Raw genomic sequence first — 19,459 nt, 5'->3', positions numbered from 1 at the left:
TGTTGACAGATCTCTGTCAACAGAGGCACTCTGCCTAACGGGGGAATGGCAGAATGCTGTCAACAAAAGTTCCGAGTTCTGTTAATTTACTGTCAACAGAACACCTTGGGAATGTGAATGCTCTGCAAGTTTTGTTGACAAGATGTTAGCTTTGTTGACAAAACTCTCTAGTGTAGACATAGCTTTTAAAACATCTGTGAATAATCTACCCTCAAGTGATGCAATTATACCAACCTAACCATAGGTGTAGATAGTGCTATGCTGATGGGAGGCCTTCTCTTGTAAATATAGCTACTGTCTCTCAGAGAGGTGTCTTAACTACGCTGAGGAGACATTCTCCCAGTAGTATCTTCAGTGAAGAGCTACTGTGGAGCAGCTGCAAGAGTAGACCTGCACTAAGTGAAGTACTTTGCATTTGGCCATATTGAATTTCATCCTATTTATTTCAGACTGTTTTGAATTCTAATCCCATCTTCCAAAGCTCTTGCGAACTTCTCTGCGTGGTGTCATCTGCAAAAAGTGTAAGTATCTCCTATGCTGTCCTGCAAATCATTTATGGAGACTATTGTCTAAAATCAGACCCAGGGCAGATCCCTGTGGAACTGTACTCCATGTGCCCTTCCAGATTTATTGTGAACCACTGATAACTATTCTGAGTGTGGTTTTTCAGTCAGTTGTGCACCCACCTTATTGTGGGTTTGTCTAGGTTATATTTGCCTGGTTTCCTTATGAGGTAATGCAGGCCTGTTGATGAAAGGTGGGGGACAACCTGGGGCCCAATGATTCAAAAGGGCCAGGGACTCCCAGCCACTGCTGGTGGCCAGACTCCCAAGCCATCTGTTCTTGGGGGGGGGGGATGCTAAGGGTGTCAAGGGGTGGGAGTGGGGCACAGCATGGTCTGAGCAGCACTAAGGGCTGGCCACCCCCACCCCTACCACTCTTGCCCAGAGGCCTTGCAAGTCTGTTTTCCCCTCTCAGGTCATGGGGGACAGTATCAAAAACCTTACTAAAGCTGATGCTTCCTCCACACATCTGCATGCACGCACATGGACCACAAGGCTTGTAAGGCTTATCACCCTCTCTGTTGATTTGCAAGAACAACTCCATGTTGACTATTACTTACCTTCTAGCTGCTTACAAAATGACTATTCAATTATGTGCACTGTTATCTTTCTCAGTACTGAAATTAAGCTCTCTGGTCTATAATTCCCTGGGTTGTCCTTATTTCCCTTTTCATAGATAGGTATTATATCTACCCTTTTCCAGCCCTCTGGGATCTCTTCCTAGCCTCAAAAATAAGGAGCTGGCTGAAGAGATCTTCAAGCCATTAGTGATTAAGTATTCTAGGATGTATTTTATTAGGTCCTGCCAACTTGACATCTAACTTGCCTGGCGTGATCTATGGTGATCTATGCTAAAGGGCTACAGTGACCTAGTTGCAGGGGTAGAGCTCAGCTGTGGTAGTATTTTAAAGGGTAGGTGTACTCTAAGTAATCCTTAACCTTGTTGTTTCTCTTTTTAGCCGGAGGTCCTACACAGTTTACACTAATGTTTCCTGTGTTAGTTGTCCAATGACTGATAAACTTTTCGGTGAAAACTGAAGCAAAAGAACCTAAAGAAGACCTATGTATAGCATGAAAGTTTCTCCCTTTCACCAATGGAAGTTGGTTCAATAAACAATATTGCTTCACATACCTTGTCTCTCTCATATCCTGGGATCAACAGGGCTATAACAATGAATGAAACAAAAGAAGGGACTTAACCCTTTGGCTATTGCTGTGCTTTCATGCTAAGTTTGAATGGACCTCTTTGCTTTAAATATTTGAAATGTAAAGTGACTCAAATGCTGGAGAAAGGTGCCAGTTTCACAGCCTTGAATAATTGGTCTATTTTTCCACTCAACTTCCTATGAAAACCATCTCTGACAGAATCAAAACAAAAAGCAGTCAAGTAGCACTTTAAAGACTAACTATTTTGCTAGTCTTTCAAGTGCTGCTTGACTGCTTTTTGTTTTGATAGTGTATAGACTAGCACGGCTTCCTCTCTGTTACTATTCATCTCTGACAGAGTGCTAACTTGAACAGCAGTGACGGCATCTGGTCAATTAGGAAACAAAAAATTTTGTTATAAGAATTAATTTATAGCCCACAACCAGCTCCCCCACCTCAGGTTGCCTTCTTTTTCTTTCTCTCTCTCTGCGCCCACCTCCTGGGGTGACTGGAGAGGTGTGAATGGCCCCCTTCACCTTCAATACTCTCTTGAAATATAGTGACAGAGAGGGAGCTGTTTTAGTATATATACTATCAAAACAAAACAGCAGTCAAGTAGCACTTTAAAGACTAACAAAATAATTTATTAGTTGATGAGCTTTTGTGGGACAGAAAGTGGGTCTGTCCCACAAAAGCTCACCTAATAAGTTATTTTGTTAGTCTTCAAAGTGCAACTTGAGTGCTTTTTCTCTTGAAATATGTGGTCTTAGAGTGGTAGCCCTGTTAGTCTGTGGCTTCATAAACAACAAGCAGTAGAACCTTTAGAGACTAGCAGATTTATTAATTCATGAGCTTTCCTGGGTAAGACCCACTTCCTCAGATGACTGGATTCCATTTTTTCTACACCAAAGTTTATATAGCCAGGAGGGAAGGTAGGTGGGAGGGTGGAGGAAGCAGGAAGGTTATCTGTCACTAGTAGGACTAGTCACAGAGAGGTAGCCATGTTAGTCTGTATCTTCACAAAACAAACCAGCAGTCACATAGCTCTCTAAAGGCTAAAAAGATAATTTATTAGGTGATGCACTTTCGTGGGACAGACCCACTGCTACAGATCTGGAAATTCTTTTCCAGCTCTGAAGAAGTGGGTGTGCCCCACAAAAGTGTATCACCTAATAAATTATTTTGTTAGTCTTTAAAGGGCTACTTGTAGGATCATTTTATAGAGCAAATTAAGTTGGATGTGTCCCATTCCTGTGAATATCAAAGTTGGGGAAATTGCCCTTGTGATGTATAAGATATTTGAGCTCTCTGTTAAGGTTAAATGTGCCGCATTTGCAAATTAATTCTAACCTACAGAGGGATAGCTATGGAGTACATATCAGTAAAGAATTACTTTCATCGGTGAGCACAACATCGCAGCTGTGGGAATGCTGGCTGTGCACTGGAAGGAGTGCAGTTTTAATCTCGGCTAGGGCTGAGGGCCCCGTCGGGGGGGTGTGAAATTTTGTAAGGGAGGGTGCAGCACGATTGGCTGCTGGGTCTCAGGCTCATCCATCTAATTACAAATGTTGAAATATGTTACTGTTTTTATGTAGGTGTGTTCACATTTATATAGCAATTAACACAACTTTTTACATTTTACATATTTTCTTACATGTGCTCAAAGGGTTTTTTGCATTTGAACATAACCAAAATTTCCATGGGTTTGGATTACATTAGACAGATGCTGTGGTGGCGGACCTGCTAATTGCAGGGGTGAAAAGTGGGCCTGATGTAAAAAAGTTTGCTCACCCCTGGGCTAGACTGCAGTTACACACTTGCACAGCAAATCTGACCAGCAAAAGGGAGTGCTTCTAGATGGACATAGCCCCCTGAATGTTTGCTTGCCACAGGGCAGGCATAAGGCATCAGGACTTGAACAGAAGCTGTTGTGACTTTCAGTGAGGGTGCTTACTGCACCTTATAATGCTTCTCTTGCTCTGTTTTGTTTTGCAAAGCCACAGAGCGTTTTGAAAAGACATTTCTGAACTTGCTGGAAAGGAAGACCTGAGTGTGCAGAAAGCACTGGGGCTGTGGGAGTTCTCAACCACCAGAGTGCAAACACAGTTCATACAGATTGGGGGAAAGCTTAGAAAGCCTGGTGCAAATGGCTTAGAAAAACGTCAGCCCCAGACTGTGTCCTTCCCTCTTGTGAGGACTCCCCTGATATCTCTCCTCTCCAAACCATGGTAGCTCCCTCTGCTTTGTCCTCCCTGGATAGGAATAGTTCCCCTGATCCTTCTTAAAACTGCTTTTCTCCCTGAGACCCAGATTCTCACACAATCCTGTCCTGGCTTCCCCTGCTTCTAATTGGTGGGTGCATATATATCAATTTGCTTATGAAATTGCATGAAAAATGGTGGCAAGATCTGGAAACTCATTGGCCCAGGCCTCTCAGCTGTGCTGAGAATGAACCAAGTAGCAGCACATAGGTAAACTGACAGTGCCAGTGGTCACTCTCAGGGACATCAATGGCAGACCCTGCACTGAAGATGTCATTGGACTGTGTGGAGATGTTACACCTACACGCATTTCAGGCAACAACCCCATTGCCCTCTGATCCTCAGAGTTTCTTGGCTGATTAATCATCCTTCAGTTGGGATCTGGATGGCTCAGAATTTTCTAATGACTCTCGTGGCTTTTCACTTGAAGGTAAACCAGTTCAATATTGACACTGTAGCACACAAAGAATGGTCAGCAGCCTATTTAAATAGGTTAGTGGGAACATGGTGTAGCTTTGTAGGTATCCTGTCCTCAGCCCCCTCTGGCTTCTTGCAATAGTTTGTTCCGATGCCAGAATACTTAGAATAAGTGATACCCCAATAAGTGAGGAGGGATCTTTTGTATTGAAATATAGGCACATTGGCCATTCATTTCCAAACCTTGTTCCCTGGTAGCTCAGGAGTCTTGAGGCCATCAGCTTGTGTTATCATTAAAGCACAGGTTCTTCTCCATGATTGAAGATTCCCACGGCCCTCCTGCTGAGTACCTATACTCTGTTTAGAGCCAGTTTCCAGCCCTAATTCACAAAGCACCTCTTCTCCTCTTTGGGTCGGGTGGTCCCCAAGCCCTCTGGGGCTGTACGAGGCAGACAGCCAGTCTCCTTTCTGTCTGTCTTCTCTCCACCGTTTAGATTTCCATTGTCTTCTCTTGTCTCTAGGCCTGGACTGAGTTTTAAGCACATGACATACCCTTTATGTGGGTGCACTAATTTTACTCTCCTGGGAAGGAGGGTTGGCCAAGGCACAGGCGAGGCTAGACCCATTATCTCAGAAAGGGGCTAGTCATCCTGTGATTGTGGGTCTCCGTTCATAGTCTAATGGGGCAGGTGTGCACTTCACAAAAAACATCATGACAGTGGGTGTTGGTTGGTTATCTTACTGGTTCTCATACAAGAGTGAGTGGGTCATGGGCACTCATCTGTCTTCCCTATGTACAGCTCCTTCTCCTTTCTCAGACAAAAACAGCAGACGAAACTCCTCTATCCTTCCCTTCGTGCCACTTTTAGGTAAATCTCCCTCTGCCATCTTCCCTTTGTACATTAATTGGACGCCTTTTTTCCTTTGGAAGTCTTCCTTCTTTCCCAAACACATCCTTATCTCACTGCCATGTCCCCTCGAATGCAGCTTCATACTGTATAGAGAGGCATCATGTTGCAGAGCAGGTAGGTTTTACACTCTCTCTGTAAAGCATTGGTAAGAGCACACCTGATGCACTGCAGTCAGTTCTGGGGATCTTATACCATAAAGCTGTCAGGATCAGAGGGTGCCTGAGGAATGAAGTTAGAAAGAGATGCGAGAAAATACCTTCTATGGATAATTTTTTTAAAGTGAAATAGATTAATTTCTCATGTAGTTCTACTCATGTCAACGAAGTTACATCAGGATGGACTTGGGACAATGTGGCTAACCAGTGGTTAAGACAAGATAAAACTCTATGGATACATGAAGGATGTACAGTAAATCCCCTAAATGCATGATTTTGAGTTGCACTTAACTTGCGATAATGTGAGTTAAGTGCAACTCAAAGCCACTCTGCAGCTGTCTATCCGCCTGACTTCCTCCAGCTGGCAGTCACGGTGGTGCAGCTTCTGCCTGGCTCCATCAGCTGGGGGAAGCCAGGGAGAAGCCACGCCAGGCTCCCAGAGTGGCAGGGAGCTGGGAGCCAGGAAACTGACCAGCGCTGGCTCCCAAGTTACTTGAAAATTCAGCTTGCAGGGAGGCAGCCAAGAATGCAACTTCAGTGTAGGTTGGGAATCTACTGTAATGGTAATTGTCTACAGTGGAAAGGTAAAACTTTAGCATGAGGTTATTCCCTTTTAAAAGCTTTCTCCACTTTCACATCTCGTTCTGTATCTCTTCCCCAGTAAACAAACACAGGGTCCTTGTTCCAAACCCCCACTCCACATGACTGACTATATCTCTAATCCTCAGCTTTCCCTTTTATTTTCACCCTTTATGCTTCCTGGTCCAGATGCCAAATTTGAATGTATTTCACTAGCTCTTCTGTGCCTTTGGACAGTAAATCAGGCAATTCTGTGTTATATCAAGTGCTTCCCTGAATCCCAGATATCTAGTATCTGCCAGTTCCTTAATGTACAGCAGCAGATCAGCTAAACGGGGTCAGGTTTAACAGCTGAAAACACTCCCCTTTGTCTCCCTCATTAGCCAATTAAAAGGGCACCCACAAAACATGATCCTGTTTGCTAAACTGAGATTTCTGGGACATGAACCTTAGGGGAGACCAGAAGGGTCTACAGTTATTTCATAACATACTTGCCTCATTTGTCCCATAATTGCCTGGGACTCAAAAAAGTGGAGGTCAGTGCTACTTCTTTCAGAATCCAAGGATGTTTTCTTCCTGTGTTGTTCATAGTATTACTTATTTTCAGTAAGCTGATTTATAGTCATGCTGCCCTTCAGCTCTGCTATTGCCACTGAGCACCAGCTCAGTCCAAGTCCTCCTGGCAATGCACTGTGCAGGAAAGTATCGGAGGGGTAGCCGTCTTAGTCTGGATCTGTAACAGCAACAAAGAGTCCTGTGGCACCTTACAGACTAACAGAAAAGTTTTGAGCATGAGCTTTTGTGAGCACAGACTCACTTCATCAGATGCTGGTCTTGGAAATCTGCAGGGCCAGGTATAAATAAGCCAGAGCAAGGGTGGGGATAACAAGGTTAGCTCAGTCAGCAAGGGTGAGGCTTACTACCAGCAGTTGATCTGGAGGTGTGAACACCAAGGGAGGGGAAGCTGCTTCTGTATTTAGCCAGCCATTTGCAGTCTTTGTTTAAGCCAGAGCTGAGGGCATCAAATTTGCAGATGAATTGTAGCTCAGGAATTTCTCTTTGGAGTCTGGTCCTGAAATTTCTTTGCTGTAGGATAGCTACTTTTAAGTCTGCTACTGTGTGGCCTGGGAGATTGAAGTGCTCTCCTACGGGTTTTTGTATATTGCCGTTTCTGATGTCTGATTTGTGTGCATTTATTCTTTTACGTAGAGACTGTCCAGTTTGTCCGATGTATATAGCAGAGGGGCATTGCTGGCACATGATGGCATAAAGTATATTGGTAGATGTGCAGCTGAATGAACCCACGATGGTGTGGCTGATCTGGTTAGGTCCTGTAATGGTGTTGCTGGTGTAGATATGTGGGCAGAGCTGGCAACGAGATTTGTTGCATAGATGGGTCCCTGAGTTAGAGTGACTGTGGTCCGGTGTATAGTTGCTGGTTAGGATTTGCTTCAGGTTGGCAGGTTGTCTGTGGGCAAGGACTGGTCTGCCTCCTAAGGCCTGTGAAAGTGGGGGATCATTGTCCAGGATGGGTTGTAAATCCCTGATGATGCGCTGTAGAGGTTTTAGCTGAGGACTGTAGGTGATGGCTAGTGGTGTTCTGTTGGTTTCTCTCTTGGGCTTGTCCTGTAGTAAGAGGCTTTGTGGCACACGTCTGGCTCTGTTGATCTGTTTTTTCACTTCCTCAGGTGGGTATTGCAGTTTCAGGAATGCTTGGTAGAGATCCTGTAGGTGTTTGTCTCTGTCGGAGGGGTTGGAGCAAATGCAGTTATATCATAGTGCCTGGCTGTAGACAATGGATCGTGTGGTGTGTCTGGGATGGAAGCTGGAGGCATGAAGGTAAGCGTAGCTGTCAGTGGGTTTACGGTACAGGGTGGTATTGATGTGGCCATCGTGTATTAGCACCGTGGTGTCCAGGAAGTGGATCTCCTGTGTGGACTGTTCCGGGCTCTGAGGTTGATGTTGGGGTGAAAGTTGTTGAAGTCCCGGTGGAACTCCTACAGAGTCTCCTTCCCATGGGTCCAGATGATGAAGACGTCATCAATGTAGCATAAGTAGAGACGGGGTGTTAGTGGACAAGAGCTAAGGAAGCGCTGTTCCAGGTCAGCCATGAAAATATTGGCATATTGAGGGGCCATGCGGGTACCCATAGCTGTGCCGCTGATTTGAAGGTATATGTCTTTGCCAAATCTGAAATAGTTGTGTGTGAGGATAAAGTTACAGAGCTCAGCCATCAGATGTGCTGTAGCATCATCAGGGATACTGTTCCGGACAGCATTTATTCCATCTTTGTGTGGGATGTTGGTATAGAGAGCCTCTGCATCCATGGTGGCTAGGATAGTGTTTTCTGGTAGGTCATCAATGTCTTGCAGTTTTCTCAGGAAGTCAGTGGTGTCTCGGAGATAGCTGGGAGTGCTGGTGGCATAGGGTCTGAGGAGAGAGTCCACATAACCAGCCAGTCAGTGAGAGTGCCAATGCCTGAGATGATGGGGCGTCCAGGATTTCCAGGTTTGTGGATCTTGGGTAGTAGGTAGAATAGCCCCGGACAGGGCTCTAGAGGTGTGTTGGTATAAATCTGTTCTTGTGCTTGTGTAGGGAGTGTCCTGAGCAGATGGTGTAGTTTCTTAGTGTATTCCTCGGTGGGATCTGAGGAAAGTAGTCTGTAAAATTTGGTATTGGAGAGTTGTCTGGAAGCCTCCTTCTGGTAGTCAGACCTGTTCATGATGACAGTAGCTCCTCCTTTATCTGCCTCTTTGATTATAATGTCAGGGTTGTTTCTGAGGCTGTGAATGGCATTGTGTTCTGCACGACTGAGGTTGTGAGGCAAACGATGCTGTCTCTCCACAATTTCTGCCTGTGCGCGTCGGTCAAAGCATTCTATATATAGGTCCAGACTGTTATTTCTACCCTCAGGAGGAGTCCACGTGGAGTTATTCTTCTTGTGCTGCTGGGAGGGTGTCTGTGTAACGGTGTGCTGGTCAGTGTTGTGTTGAAAGTATTCTTTGAGTCTGAGACGGCAAAAGTAGGCTTCCAGATCACCGCAGAACTGTATTATGTTTGTGCGGCTGGTGGGGCAAAAAGAGAGTCCCCGAGAAAGAGCAGACTCTTCTGCTGAGCTGAGTGTGTAGCTGGACAGATTGACGATATTGCTGGCTGAGTTAGTGGCACCACTGCTGTGGCTCTGTGTGGCAGGCAGGAGTTTAGACAGCTTGCAGTCCTTTTTCCTCTGTAGAGCAGTGAAGTGTCTGATGTAAATCTCCTGTCTTATTTTAGTAAAATTCAGCGGTGTGGAAGTCCTGCCTTTCTGTTGCCTGACTGCCAGCCTCTTAATCACCATTCTGTTAGCTTCCACCACACTAAAATTAACCATGGGAAGACTGAAACAACCTAAAATTTGTTGCATCTCTGCTTAACCCTGTCATCAAAAGGGAAATGGCTCATTTCTCGATTTCTGTCTCATCCATGTGGTTAATTTACTCATACTCCTACCATTGAGATGTGACCTGGTGATGTACTTACTGATTTTCTGCCTGTCTCTGTTCCTTTCAGAGTTCTGGCTGGGGACTGTGTAGCAGGATGGCTGCTGCAGAACCTCTGACTGCCTTCTCGCGGTGGTACCTGTATGCCATTCATGGCTACTTCTGTGAGGTGATGTTCACGGCTGCCTGGGAGTTTGTGGTCAACTTTAACTGGAAGTTCCCAGGTGTCACCAGCGTCTGGGCACTCTTCATCTACGGCACCTCCATCCTCATCGTGGAGAAGATGTACCTGTATCTGAAGGACAAATGTAACATTTTAGTGCGATGTCTCATTTATACCCTTTGGACATACCTTTGGGAGTTCACCACTGGCTTCATCCTGCGCCAGTTTAATGCCTGCCCTTGGGACTATTCACAATTTGATTTTGACTTCATGGGTCTCATCACTCTCGAGTATGCCATCCCGTGGTTCTGTGCAGCGTTCATCATGGAGCAGCTGGTGATCAGAAACACCCTGCGCTTGCGATTTGATGAAAATGCTGAGCCGGGGGACCCCACTGCCACAATTGCCTTGGCCAATGGCCATGTCAAAACCAATTGAATAATATCCCGATGCCACGCTGAAAGTCAGAGAACGCACCTATGCCCCAGAAACTGTCAACTGGTCTCAAAGACAGACACTTCCTGTATGATACACAATCCCCTTTCTGATGGGGGCATGCATGGGATATAGCAGAATAAAAGTGAAACCAATAGATTTTCTATGGATTTTACTTTTTTCTCCACAAGAAGCAATGTCAGCTACTTGTTGGTTAGATAGTTTCTGACTTTTAACTTATTATGAAAAAGAGTTCTGTTAGTTGAATTTTATGTGGAGACGTGAGAGAAAACGCTACACGTGAAGTGTTTAAAAAAAAACAAACTAGTGGATGGGCATGGATGCCCCAGCTAAATTAGTGATTTGGCTTATTCCAATAGGCAATATTCAGGTGCTTGCTTTCAACCAATACCTCCCATGGGACCTGAGATGCTGCAGGATCAAGGAAAATCCATCTGCTGTTGAGAATGACCCAACAGTGGCACTCTACTGGGGAGGTAGACAGCATCCCCTCTTTTGGTCTCCCTGACCTTCCCCTGAAGCCCTTTATTGCACCACACTATGCTATGGTGCTGGACATCTTGTTGGACTTATATGAAACTGTTACTTTTTGAATTCTCAGTCCTGATCCTCACTCAAGAGTTTCCTGAACTCCTTTTTATAAGTAAAAAGGCCTTTTCTGCCGGGTGAAATCCACCATACTCTGTGCAATCTGAATCGTGGCAAAGTGGCCAAAGAGAGAGAGAGAGAGAGCCGAAGTCTTCCCCTCACAGCGGAACTCACCACAAGGGCTGCTCCAAACTCCAGCTCCAGTTCCAACCAGACAAACCCAATGGAGATGGAGATGCCACCTGGGGTTGTCTGCCTCCCTTCCCAGGGACTTCTCTGTCACTAAGGATGCTGTTGATTTAATTCTGACTGCAGTCCCTTGCACTGCCTGATGTCAAAGTCTTCATTTGACTAAGACAGCAATCAGGAATCAGTTGGAGTCCTCTGGGACAAACTATGTTGCCTATGTTCATTCCTTCCTGCACCAGTTCATCTTGTGTCATATTTGCCCAGTGTTCTCCTCTGAGTACTGACTTTATTTTCCCTTCCCAAATGCTGCTTTAAACTCAGTCCAGCAGACCCTCGCCATAAACCTGATTTGGGGTGGCACAGGATGTACTTCTCTGCTCAGTTCAGAAAGTATGTTAAAAATAGCATTTTATAAGGCGCACGGGAGGGCTATTCCTCAATTTCCTCCAGATGAGGCCAGGTTTGGTTTGCGAGGGGTGGGCAGCAGGAAGGTGGGATAGTTGCAAAGTACCGTTGCTCCATTCTAGAGCTATCTCAGCCGGGTTACTTTAAAATTTAGCTACTTGGGAACAATCCTGAGGCTATGAGGGAGATTGTGGCATGGAGGATGCATAGCTCTAGCAGCCACAAATTGTTTGTTCTGAGGACTCTTCTTAGTTGTGGGCATAAGCAACAAGGATACAGTGTCCCAGTGACAGACTTCTCTCTCACTCACAGCTTTATGAGGAGGGTGTGCCGTAAATAGGTATGTGGGGGCCAGATGAATTCCAGGTGTCGTTCCACCAATGTCAGTGGCATTGCACCAGTGAGGAATTTGGTTCAAGATGTGAATCTGAGTGTGATGTGGAGTCTCACTTTTCTGTGGTGTTGGAAATGGCTGGTGATACCATGCTGGTCCGTGACGGTTCTCTCTAGCCAGTACTCCGCCCATAAACGTGCCTGTTGGTCTGTGGAATTCCATTCCAGCGGGTAAAGAAGCTCTGTTGCTATCAATGGAATTGTTTGTTGGTAATGCTGCTGCTTCTGAACAAGAATCAACACACAGTGTTAATCTTTTCTGTACTGCACCGAATGCAATCATTTTATTCCTCCTCCTGCCCCATGTCACATGACATCCGTTGCCGGCAATGGGCATGTGAAAACTATGGCAGCAAGGAGTTAATGAGCTCTGTCCTGTGGTATGCAGTGCCTCCTGCAGGACCCAGAACATAGAGAGAGGTATTAGTATGCCCTTTTTGTAGTTCATTAAACTAAACCAACCAAGAAAAACAGAAACTAGACACGTGTTTTCCATGCTGTGATTCCAGTACCATGAAATCAAAGAAACAGTAGGTTCAGTTTATCAACTAGGTAAATGATCTTTTCAAAGATTTACATCTCAACAAAATAATAATCATCTTGGGTGTATGATGGGGACAACCCATTGGCAGTAGAGTTGGATTTGAGGATGGGGCAGATGAGATGCAGGCAAGAACTGAGATGTGCCTGTCCACTGTGACAGGTGCATTCAAAAAGATGGTGGGAGGGTGACTAACCACAGTGTCTATATCCAAGGAACCCTTGAGCTCACCAGTTAACTCTGGTGCAGCTCTTCCTTCCCCACAGCAGGAGATATCTGCATCGGGTCACACCCTCCCCTTGGAGTAGGTTGCACTGGAACGCTGCCCTTATAGAAACACTAAGAAGGTTTAAGTGGCTTAGTGAATGGGCAGCACAAACAATGACCCCACAGTAGGTACACGTAGAACTCTGTGATGGAGCAGCTATCCATAGTGGTGACCAGCACCTCAATCACATGTTCTTTGGCTTTAGAAACTCCCCGAGTGCTCTGATTTTTTGCACAGCTGCTTAATCATCAGTGGCTCACAATAAGGAGTGGTCCCTGAGTGGCCTGTAGCACGTGGATATGTCATGTAAATGAAACTCCAGTAACCCCTACATTAGAGTTCTGGCATCTATTCAAGGTTATTTTTCACCAATGACTGACAAATCCTGCTCAGCTCTTGCACCCTCATGGGGGCCTAAGAAGTGCACTTTACCTGCAGTTTGCATGCCAGGAAAGGGATTGGGCCCAGTACACTCATATATCATTGTGTAACATCCACTGGATCACCCTCCTACTGCTACTGGTTTTCTCTTAATGCTATGACACCCTTCTACCTTGCAATAAAGACACCACTGGCCAGATTTCCAACAGTGCTGAGTGCCCTATTTTTGATTACACCTGCTGGGCAGGTGCTGAGCACTTCTGAAAAGCTGGACGTGTATCTGCTGCTACACCACCCAGGTCCCATTTCTTTCAGAAGGGCAATATGTCTGCTATCAGCAATTTACCCGTTCTGTTTAATCTCCGCTTCAATACAAGTGAATACTACTGACAACATTTTACCACAGAGCCCAAACTGCATGGCAGTGAGGCCCACATTAGCAGCTCCTCAGGACCTTAAGAGCTGTACCTAATTTGCAGAAACGTAATCATACAAAATTTATTCCCCTTCCCTTCAAAAGGCCTAATATTTGCTTGTACATGTATCTTCAATAGATTAAAATTGCCTGTTTGAGTTCACCAGCAATAAAAACTTGCGATTTATCAGCTTTGTTTTCACTCTGGCGCTACTGGGAGAGGGTGGCCCAGAGCTGTATTTCTGGATACGATGGGCCATATTTATCCCCCAGGCCTCACTCTGGGCTTTTCTATCTTAAGCTTCAAGAGCATCTTTTATCCCAAAGGATCCTCAAGCATTTCACAAAACATACCCACTGGTGCCTTGTGCAAGAGAACTGGCTCTAATGCCAGTGTGGTTATCATTCCTGCTTTGACGAACTTGCCAGTGCAGAGTGGTTGATGTTAACACAGAGTTAGCTAAACTGTTTAATTTCCAGATTACAGTCTAGCTACGGGGAAACCTACGTACCAGGTTCTGATAAGCCTTCCTGCCGCTTTTGGGCTAAGTGTCTTTTGTAATTGAAATCCCACTTGCAGAGACATAATCCAGTCAAGGCTTTGCTTGAACTACAAATAGTTGTTTAAAAATAAAAGTAAGCGAAGAAAGCCTGAATAGGTTTGGAATTGGGAAGCAGGTAACCTGAGACGACCTGTGTGCAGCAGCCTTGGTCTTCAGGAACCAATTTACCAAAACCTGCACTGAAGAGAAAGGAAACTCATGTTTAATTTGAACTCCTGCCCTCTCTGCATTGTGACTATAGTACACAAGTCATTAGTAAGATGAAACTTTCAGGTGAGTTTAAACAAAATGTCTTTTTGTTTTCGCTTGTCCTGGCTTTTCTGAATAGATATAGCATACCGAGCAAGAGGTAAGTTTCAAACCATTGTGCCCTCTGCTTTCAAGTCCTCCTCCCTTCTAACCAGAATCCTGTACTAGCAAACAAAATGCTCCTTTTTTTTTCTTTTCCTCTCACCTGCAAAGATCAATACACCCAAAAGATCCTATTACAATCCCCACTTCTCCCATATTAACAAAAAGCGTCACTGCTTTCATGAAGGCCCTTCCAAGTCAACTGCTCGTCCTACAGTTCCATCAAATTGCTTCAGCATCCACCCTATCAGGCAAGGTCATGGACCTGATGAGAACTTTAAGCCAAGTTCACGTTTTAGCAACTAGCTAATTACATGTCTGTCTCTTACAACCCCAAACTTGACTTTTCATGACCTCGTACCGTTGTTTCATGTAACCCACACTTGCAAAGTGTGTCACTCTATCAGTCTAAAGGAGAGAGGGGGTTGCCTACGTCAGAGGGGAATAAGCTATAGGCTGTGGGCCATATCATGCCCCTTGGGCTCTATAGTTTGGCTCCTGAGCCCTGCCTGGAAGTGGGGTCAGGAGAGCCTTGCCAAGAGGAGCCAGCTCAACTCCCAGGGAGTGTAGAAAGCATGGGTGGGTAGTCCCCAGCCCTTCCCCTTCTTCTCTCCTTCCTTGCAGCCTCAGCTCCCCCAGTGCCTGGGTGGTGCAGTTGCCACGCTGCTTCTCCAATGTTTCAGGCAACACAAATGCAGGGTTGCTAGTCCCAGCGTTCTGGGCAGCATGTTCAGGGGATAGGTTGGATGGGGGCAGGGTACCTGGGGTGGCAGTCAAGGGGCAGGAGCAGTGGTGGTTGGGTAGGGGATGGGTGTCCCAAGGTGTTAGTTAAGGGGTATGGGAGGTTGGATAAGGGGTGGGGGCTGGGCTGCACCTCATCTTCATGGTTTCAGCCAAGTTGCTCTGGTTTATGAATGGTGCCACTTAGCTGAGAGCTTAGGGTGGGATGGAGCGGCTCACCCTCACCTCAAGTCAGATCTCAAGCTGTTCATTTCCTGTGCGAAGCAGGGAAGGGGCTTTCGCAGGGTGAGAGAGAAATAGCAAGAACAGAACCCACAGTGGTGGCATAACAGAAGCTGGAGATGGCACCTACAATTCCCAGCTGCTAAAGAGCTGGACAAGTGAGTCTGAAACAGCTCCAGGGTGAGAGAGTCTGCCACTGAGGGAACTTGGCTCCTCCTGCTTGGGGCCTATTTGGAGTCTCATATATCATGGTATTAATGTGGCATTTTTCTTGATTTGTCTGAAGCAGGGCAGTTCTCATTCCCTCACCATGGTGTCTGGGCTCCTCGCTTTCCCTCCCTTAGTGGCTGTCAGCATTTCTGATATGAGACTTGATCGGATTGTCAGCCAGTGCTATTTTCAGACAATGAGTCTGCATATTTGACTTCAGTTTGTATTTAAGCTTCGGTTTTGTTAGGAATTAAAGGTGCCTCAATACAGGCATGGGAAGTAAGGGTGCAGAAGGCTCTGTACCACCCAGTGGCCCTGCACTCCTACTGCCAGCCCCTCACCTCTGCCACCCAGGTTCCTGGCCACTGAGCCTGCTGTTGTTGCCCAGGGGCCCTGCTGATAGCCCTGGGTCCCGCTCGGCTGCTGGCCCTGCATATAGGGTCCTAGCTGCCAGCCCCATCTCTGGCAGTGATGGGCCTGGATGGGGCAAAGAAGATGCAGCTCAGCATATCCACTCCAAAAACTGTTCCACCGCTACTGCACCTAAGTATCGAGTAAAGTTCTTTTAACAGATGCTTATAACATGCCTATCGTGGGGGTTGGGTGACCATGATACCGTGTGTGGGAGCAGGCATGGAAAATACAAATGTGTTCATTAAAGGCTACGTATGCAAATGAGATCTTACATATTAACTATGCAAACTTAAACTTTGCATTATTTGCATAAAACCCTGCAGATTTCTGTATCACTGGATGTACTAGACACAGGGCTATTCTTTACATTCCACTCCTGCAATAAGGGAAATAGAACAAATCCCTGGAACAGAATGTTCCCCTCTGACCATTACCGCCTAGGAGGGAGTCGGATTTCAATAATGGCTACCCCATTGCCAACAGAATCAGGAAAAGGCTTTTAGTGGTGTTCTGTGTAGAGTATGTGATAGGCCCAGGCCCAGGCCCACACGCAGCTTCAGCACCCTGTGGGAGGGGAGATATATAGGCAGCTGGGTGTGTCTTTTCATGTTTCCCAAGGACTAAGGCCCAGGAAGGAGCAGCCTGCAACACTAGGCCAATGAAGGCCTACAGAGCCCTTGAAAAAGGCTTGCCCCAGGAAGAAGGGAGGAGGAGATAGAGGATAGATTGGAGAGAGAAGAGTCACTAGGGAGAAGAACTGCAGCTATCGGAGGAAGGTATTGCAGTTGTGTTACAAGGGGGTCTGGCAGAAGTGGCCCAGGGAGGTAGCCTGTGGCACTAGGAGGGCCCAGAGAGGGAAGCACCTCCTGCCAGAGCTGCCTAGTGTCCCTGGGTTGGAACCCGGGATGTGTGGGAGGAGACCAGGTTCCCTCCAGACAACCCCACAGAACAGGCCAGCCCTAGAGGGGCAGCGGGCAAGGAGCAAGCCTCCTCCCTGAAAGACTGTATTTTCGGACTAGCCAATGATGAGAATGGCCCAGTGATGCTGTGAACCAAGCCCTTGTGAGTACAGGAAGCACAGTGAGAAACACAGTGGGCCTCTGAGGCTGCTTTTAAACCACCACATAGTGCAGGGACCCACAAGGACAAGCCTGGAGTGTGTTTCAAGTAATAATATTAAAACATAATCTTTTTGAGGCTTCTTCCTTCCAAGGACCTCAGAGTGCTTTGTGCACATTAACCCTCATGTTAGCCCTGTGATATAGGTCAGCATTATCCTCATTTAACAGAGACAAAAGCTCAGAAATGGAGAGAGTTGCTCACGTGTGTAAGCAGGGGCCCTCCATGGCTCTCAAAGCTCTTTTCAACATTGGAAAAGTGGGTTTCTCTCTCTGACCCTCTCCAAAGATTATAGATTTGGAGAGCAAATTCCAGCCCATGAAAATCCTGGGATGAGACAGACTTCCTGACACCTGGAGCTGAGCTGGGAGTAATTTGCTGTTCGTCATTCAACTATGACCCCAAAGACTGTTTAAGGTAAGACCAGGTGAGGGGTATTCAGGCTATTGCTAAATGTTTCTCATTTATCCAGTACTGCTCATTGATTAAATTCTGAAGGCTTCACATACGGCCAGATCCTCTACTGGCTTCAGGTAAACTATACTGATTTACTCCAACTGAGCATCTGGCCCTCAGACTTCAACTGCACAAATAAGGGCTGGGTGAGAACTTCATGAGGTCAACCATCATAACTAAACCAACCCGTTGGTGCTAGGGTTGGTTTATTCTGAACCACTGTATCTTTAAATTTCTTAATACAGTCCAATTGTGCCCAGAGATTTTTGTCCCTGGATACCAACACTGGCATGATTAGTAGCTGTTCTTGACTATTCATTTTTACTGCCATTTCCCTAGTATTTCTGTCCATTGTGTGGTACAGTTCATTATCTGAACCACAGTACTGCACGGTAGCTTACGTTTTCTGCCTTAGCTTTTCTTATATTTTCCTAGTAATGTTTGATTGTGGTCTTATTAACTATTTCTATTTATTTGTATTGAATCTCTGCGTTATTGTCATCCCCAGTCATGATCAGGGTACATTCTGCTTGCTGGAACTCTCTAGTACCTTCAGCATCTGAAGCCCCACTCCACCCCTTCCCTCAAAGCCCTGCCTCTTCCCAGGAGGCCCTATTCCCTTGCTCTCTCCTTTTCTGCTGCTGCCCCCACCACTTACCTTGAAGGAAATTAAAAGGTGGGAGGGCCTAACCTTCTTTAAAACCCTATTCTCTGTTTTGGCACTCAGGCTAGGCACTGTACACGTATGAAGACACAGTTATAACTCCAAAGATCTTACAGCCTTGTGTCTGTACCAGTTCATTGCCAGGGAGGGAGGTACTTACCGTGCAGATAGATTCAATCCAGGAGCATGCCAGAAAGAAAGTCTGCAGGGAGACTGTAGCAGTATGAAGACAGCTGAGATTACGTGTCGACCAGAGAGCATTTTTAATACCTGATGCTCAGAACATTTTGATATTTACATGTTGAGTTACTATGTGGTAAGCCAAGGTGTAAATCTACAACACACCAATGTGCCACACACCAGTTTGCTATGGATATGCTATTGTGCAGTCAAAGTCCCCGAGTGCAGGAAGTTGCTGTGCTGTAAATTTGCTGTGTAGACAAGAGACAAGCTCTTGCTGTGAGGCTGTAAGGAACAGCTTTGTCTCCTATAACAGGTGTGTCCATGATGTTTTTTGTTTTATGAAGGAGCTCTGGGTATCTACCTTCATAGTACCCTTCTCTGCATTTAGATTGGTGCTTTCAACTTTTATAACTACTGCACATCCGTTCTTTGTTCCTCTGCAAAGCCTTCATACCCTAATTCCTTGGCCTGCTCTGTAGCCTGTATTGTACATTTCTGGTTCTGTTACTGTGTTAGACGTGCTAGACCCCTGGAACAGCATCGGATATGGCAAGCTGCTCAAGGTCTTGCACAGTTATCAAAGTTTACAGCTGAAAACATAAGCATCCAGACTCTGCATCAGAAAGGGCCACCCTGGCAGCAAGCTGCACGTAGTTCCTTGGTAGGCAAAACCGGCAAGCAAAGGGAACAGCAAATTTATAGCAGGGCCGTGTCTGATTCAAAACAAGCTAGCTAGGTCCATTGTGTCTGCCAGCCCACCCTGTCTTCCTCAATGGAGTACTCTCAGTGAGTATTCTGAGTCAGGGGCAACCAGCCAGGTTACTGGATATACTGAGGTGACCATCTGCTATATCAGTTCATATTCTTGCTGTTACTGAACTGCTATATGTCACTGCTTCTGTTGCTGGATCACTCACCATCTGCAAACAGCAGCTGTTACTGTTGGTCCTGTTTCTCTGCCAGCCATGCTGGCAATCTGTCCCTTTCCATACGCTCATCTACTAAGGACCTGGTTTTCAACCACCGGTACCATGACAGGAGGTGTTCCCATCCTTGGCAAACTGAACTGGTGTCCCTCCACGCAAGCAGTGCCAATAAGTGCACCTGCACAGCACACACTGCCTGCAGAAGGGGAGCTTACCAGGGTGAAGTTGGCCCCAGAACAAGAGGAGCGCTCATTCACGAGCAGAGGCTGGTAGAGCTCAGCTCCAGGCAGCAACTGATCC

The 19,459-nt window shown here is 46.1% G+C and overlaps 1 protein-coding gene across 3 annotated transcripts in view; it reads left to right on the top strand.

Moving 5' to 3' along the window:
- TMEM229B (transmembrane protein 229B) overlaps nucleotides 1–13,487 on the top strand; it is a 193,545-nt gene extending 180,058 nt beyond the window's left edge. For 2 of the 3 annotated variants that reach the window (XM_074997208.1, XM_074997207.1), the window contains exon 2: nucleotides 9,582–13,487. In XM_074997208.1, coding sequence (XP_074853309.1) covers nucleotides 9,609–10,112 — 504 coding nt within the window. In that variant the 5' untranslated portion in view covers nucleotides 9,582–9,608 and the 3' untranslated portion in view covers nucleotides 10,113–13,487. Of the gene's footprint in view, nucleotides 1–449; nucleotides 522–1,522; nucleotides 1,646–9,581 lie in introns of those variants that run through there. The other variant, XR_012645978.1, reaches the window with a different exon arrangement.
- Nucleotides 13,488–19,459: the final 5,972 nt, after the last annotated feature.

The sequence above is a fragment of the Carettochelys insculpta genome, chromosome 6, assembly GCF_033958435.1.
Source record: "Carettochelys insculpta isolate YL-2023 chromosome 6, ASM3395843v1, whole genome shotgun sequence".
Lineage (NCBI taxonomy): Eukaryota > Metazoa > Chordata > Testudines > Carettochelyidae > Carettochelys > Carettochelys insculpta.
The sequence above is the reverse complement of the archived record's forward strand: the minus strand, read 5'-3'. Positions and strand labels throughout refer to the sequence as shown.